Genomic DNA, 5,103 nt, shown 5'->3' on the forward strand with positions numbered 1-5,103 from the left:
ATCAGGCTAGGATTTTTGGACTTCGGGCCAAGCTTGGGCCTAAATTCTTGGCCCGACGGTTGGGCCGGGCTAGCTCAGGCCTAGACTTTTAGTTTTAGTTTTTTTTTTGGCCTGGCCCGAAAAATGCCCAGGTTGAGTGTCAAATAGGGGAGGGCCTATGCTCCGTCTTTAGCGGGAGCGAGGGTAAGCTCCGCTTGAAGAGCTTCCTCCTGGGCCGCTCCAAATGCAGCCCAATAAAAGATAATGCTTCTCTCTCTTTTTTCGTCTTTCAGTTTATATTTTAAAAATGTTTAAATTCAAAAATTCAAATCTAAAAAAGTTTGGATTACAAAATGTTCAGATTCAACAAATAGTATTATCTACAAAAATTCTAAATTCAAAAAAGTGCAAAATTCAAAAAAGTGCAAATTAGAAAATTGTTCAGCTTAAAAAATGTTCAAATCAAAAAATTCAAAATTTAAAAATGTTCAAATCTGAAAAAGTATGAATTTGAAAAAAAAATCAAAGTAAAAAAAGTTCAGATTAAAAAAATGTTCGAATCTAAAAAAGTTCGAAGTAAAAAAAGTTTAAAATAAAAATTTTCTGATTAAAAAAAAGTTTGGATTAAAAAAGATTCAAAAAAATTTAAAATACAAATTTGATTTAAAAAGAACTGACAAAAAATCCAAAAAACCGGAAGAAAAACCAGAGAAAACCTAGAAAACCCGTTTAAATACAAGAAAACCCGAGGGAAACGTCCTCAGTAAATGGGCCGGCCCTGAGAAAACTGCCCCTGTGCGGGCCGCCCGATCCCTCCCGCTATAAGCGGAGAATAGGGATTGCCGTGAAATAGGAGCTCCGGACCGACCAACCCAATGAATCTAATGCTGCGCCTGGCGGCAAAACCTATTCATCGCTTATTAGCGCGCGTTAATAATCATTGCTTGGGAGCGAGCGTTATTGGGCTGCAGCCCAATAGAAACAAAGGTGGTGTTTTTTCCGGTTTTATGAAATCTAAGAAGGGGTTCCCATGGAAGAGTAAAGATGCACGCACCAGCATAGTAGTTTTTGGCCGGTTCCAACCCCTTTAATGGCTCGTAGTTTTTGGTTTTTGGCCGGTTCCAACCCCCTTGCCGCCGGGCAATTTCACAAGGATCTGAAACATCTGTAAAACAATGTAATATACTACTTCATTTCGGCGAGCGAACACGTTAATGGGCCAGCCCACCCGGGATCGCCTTCAGGCGATGCTTATTCCGCCACGCTGCTGAGCGTGCTATAGCCTATAGGTGCGCCTGCGCCTGACGCTCGAGCAGAGGATACTGAAAAGGGCTGGGCCCAAGGCCAAGCTACGTTTGCACTTCGTTCCCCCACACCTCAAAATATTACTAGAAGAAGATCTCCGTTCTCCGCAAGAGTCCCGACCTAGGTGCTGCAGGCCGCCGCTCACCGTGACGATGGCCTCGACGGAGGAGCAAGAATACGGTGGATCAATGGAATATTCATACCACCGCACCCACTACCCCAACGCGTCCACGGATGATGATCATGCCGGCCTCTGCTACCCGGAAGACCCAGCCGATCTCCTTGATCGGCTGGAGATTGCCGAACCCCTTGAGCAGCCGGCGCGCATTGTCGCTGGTGCGTGCATCTTTATCTCTTCCTTGGGAATCCTTCCTTCTTATTGATCTTGTTTCCAAAAACTCAACTAGGCGTTGATCAATTTATCTACTGAATGTAACTGCACAGATGTTTCAGATCCTTGTGAAATTGCCTGGCGTGCCTTGGACCTCATGTTCCCACGCAAGGACGACGAGTGGAGCAGCTGGAGCGCGAGGGAGGGTAGTACTGACGACGACGACGATGTTGACCATGTACAAGTGGTAGACGGGGACGAGGAGACGCATTGCCCAGGTATCCAGTTCTCCATCCAGAGTAAATTACCCTTCACAACCCAATCGATAATTAACCAATCTGTAGGTTTTACATTGATTCTTCAGGGGAAAATGTAGTCGATGACTGTAGCACAGAGGAAGGCAGCGATTACGAAGATGGAGGCGGTGATGAGCAAGTGGTAGATGATGATGAAGAGACAAACTGCCCAGGTAGCTAATTCTATCATCAGATGATACAAAGATTGCCTTCCAATCTGAAGGAAATACAGGATGTTTATATATATATTCAAGTATTTGACTGCTGACATGACATGTTTTACATTAACTCTTCAGGAAAGCTTTACCCTGAGAGCGAAGCAGAGGAGATAGAACGCAAATGGGCAAAAAGCACCCTCCAACAGTTTATAGAGCACACCAAGATCTGCGACGAGATACTGGCCCTGGGAGATGAGGATGAGACCCCTTTACCTCCTCATCCTATGCAGGTGTTTCCTGACGCAACATCTGCATGTGTTCTTGGGTTAGACTGCCACCACCGTGTTTACAGGACCCATGACACTTCTACCAGTAAGTGTCAACTTGCCATTCATTCATTCATTCCTAGCAATTAATCTCTGATGTCGTGATACCTATGTATTTTCTTAGCAATAATAATTTGATTTTTCTTCACTTCATTGTTCACAGCCCCATCAACTCTTGGGTATCGCAAACCAAAAGCTATGCTACAAATATTTTCTTTGCGTTTATCAAGCTTTGAGCCCTCGTATCCAACTAGTGTGTACGGGATATTTGCCATTCGGGATAACTTTGACCCGCGCCGGAATTATGTCTTCAACCATTCCAGAGATGATGCTGTCATGGTTCAGAAACAGGTAATTAAGGCTTGTCTTCCTCCGAAAATAATTATGCTTGTTTTGTCTACGAATTGGTTGGCTTCTGAATCACCAAGTTCAACACTTGAGATTTAGGTCAGTTAGCTTCTTTGATTTGTCCCCTTTTGCTTGCATCTATTAAAAGCTGTGTGAGGTCAGGTTATTTTATTTCTCGAGGTCCAAGGGATCTGCCCCTTCTTGTTGTTAACACTTAAATTATTATTTTTTACATCAAACCATCATATCGGATCTCAAAACTTATATGATTATACTTTTGTATGCCATGTACATACAAAAACCAATCATCTTATTTACATACTTCAAAACATATATGCATGGGCATTGAGATGGTTAGCAGGATATTAGGGGGCATGGGGTAGTTGATCTTGAAATCCCTAGTGGTAATATGATCTGACATCTGATACTCGTAGATATTGGGCTGTTGACTACATAAAATAGATGCAAGGGAAACAGATTTACATTGTAGGCACATGCATGCATGCCTTAATATTGAAACAACTCCCATCTCGAGGGTGAAAAAATTCACCCATATCTCTCATGCATGTACCCGATATGAAGTTATCCACACAGACAGTTCTACTTATAACGACCACATTCCATATATGTTATAGTAGTAGAGCCTACACTTCTAAACATTTAATTGACCTCAACTTTGCTTCAACATGGCAGAATTTTAGTAGACAACTCTATGCATACATCATGTAGTAAAAACTTTCATTATGACATGTTGCACTTCCTCTTGTTCCTTCTAGAACAAGTATTGGAATTCTCAAGATGCATAATTTGTGCAATAATCTATTCTGATATGTGATACTCACAAATAATGAGTAGCTGACAAGATATATAATTGTTTAAGGGATATCATTGCATTCAAGTCACATGCATTCTTAGATATTGAAACAAATGTTAAAAAATCCACCCTTGAGATGGAGTGAATTATCACTCAGTAGTTAGTTTCAACATGAGCCTGTATATCTCACTGAGTTTATTCTGTTACACGCTCACCTTTTTGGATGTGGATATTGCTCATCAGTCCTAACAAGATGTTAAATTGTAGGAATCCTTTGTCTTACCTCTTTGTAGCCCATGTCGAGGAATGTATTATGAATTAGATAAGGCATTATTAGAAGTTGATCTTTGGGAAAAGAAGGAAGGGGATGAATCAGCTGACAAGCAGCAAATCTCTGGATATGTTGAGATCGATATCGTTTTCGAACACGATTTCCTGTTTTGTGGACGGATTACTGTTGATAAGTGCAATTTGGACATAACGTACACAATTCTTTCAAGAAGTGTTGAGACTGTAATACAAGTCTATGCAAAGGTTGATCATCCTCATCATGTGAGGTTCACTGCTTTTAGCACTGGATATTGTAAGGATGGAGTCATGCTGTTGGATGACAAACTATTTGGGAGCGAAAAATTATTCCAGCATATCGTTGCTGTGAAAGCAAATGAAGAGTTGGATGTTGTTTTAGAAGTGGACAATTCACTGTTCAAGTGGACTTTTCAGGATGAATATGTCGGCGCTGTTATCTCTCCTGATGACTCGATCTTTGACTATGGCCTGTTTTTCGTGAGAGTGATGTTTGCTCCAAAGGACTCTCAGTGAAGCCGTAGGTAAACAGCAGAATTCTATGGTCTGACTTATATGACATTTCTATGTAGTATATACAACTGGCCATATCGTGAATTATTTTTCCTAGTCCCAGTATTAGTTGACCCAACGAACACTTTATGCTAACCAACTTGGTTTAACGAAATTAGGAACTAGCCTTTGCTATTGCTGCTATTTCGACTAATTTCCTGGGAGCCAAACATGGAAGGACATCTTACCGAATGCTATTGTAAATTAGCCTCCTAAAATATGTAATGTTGACTTACAAGTTTTAAGTCTCTCATGTGTGTGTTTTTGTAGCTTAAGTAAGATTAAGGAATAAGGATTAAGCTTGAGGATTTTGCTGAGTATATTTTACACCCGTCCTTTTTGAAGTTCAACCTTCATATTCTCGATGTTTTATATTGGTTTATCCCTATAATTTCTTACTAATGACTAACTAATTGCAAGATTGGCAATTCTCCACTTTTTGATATTTTGTTAGTTTAGATGCAAATTGGGAGGAAATGATTATGAAAACACGAAGTACTCCCAAAATGGAGTATTTCCATATGTGGTACACCATCATAGCCCATTCCCGGAGAGAAGAGGTGCAATACTACGAGCGACCCTGCTCGGGATTTCCATATGTGGAGCCCGAAATGGAGTATTTCCATATGTGGAGTATTTTGATGTCGATTTAATTTGACGACGCAAGGTCACCACGGACAACGCTGTT

At 40.9% G+C, this 5,103-nt stretch overlaps 1 protein-coding gene across 1 annotated transcript; it reads left to right on the top strand.

Moving 5' to 3' along the window:
* The first annotated feature begins 1,436 nt into the window (after positions 1 to 1,436).
* LOC124664693 lies at positions 1,437 to 4,666 on the top strand. Its single transcript, XM_047202153.1, has 6 exons — positions 1,437 to 1,620; positions 1,729 to 1,893; positions 1,980 to 2,084; positions 2,208 to 2,441; positions 2,559 to 2,746; positions 3,825 to 4,666. Exons 1-6 carry the CDS (start codon positions 1,437 to 1,439, stop codon positions 4,377 to 4,379), a joined length of 1,431 nt encoding a protein of 476 aa, XP_047058109.1. The 3' UTR covers positions 4,380 to 4,666.
* Positions 4,667 to 5,103: the final 437 nt, after the last annotated feature.

The sequence above is a fragment of the Lolium rigidum genome, chromosome 6, assembly GCF_022539505.1.
Source record: "Lolium rigidum isolate FL_2022 chromosome 6, APGP_CSIRO_Lrig_0.1, whole genome shotgun sequence".
Taxonomy (NCBI): Eukaryota; Viridiplantae; Streptophyta; class Magnoliopsida; order Poales; family Poaceae; genus Lolium; species Lolium rigidum.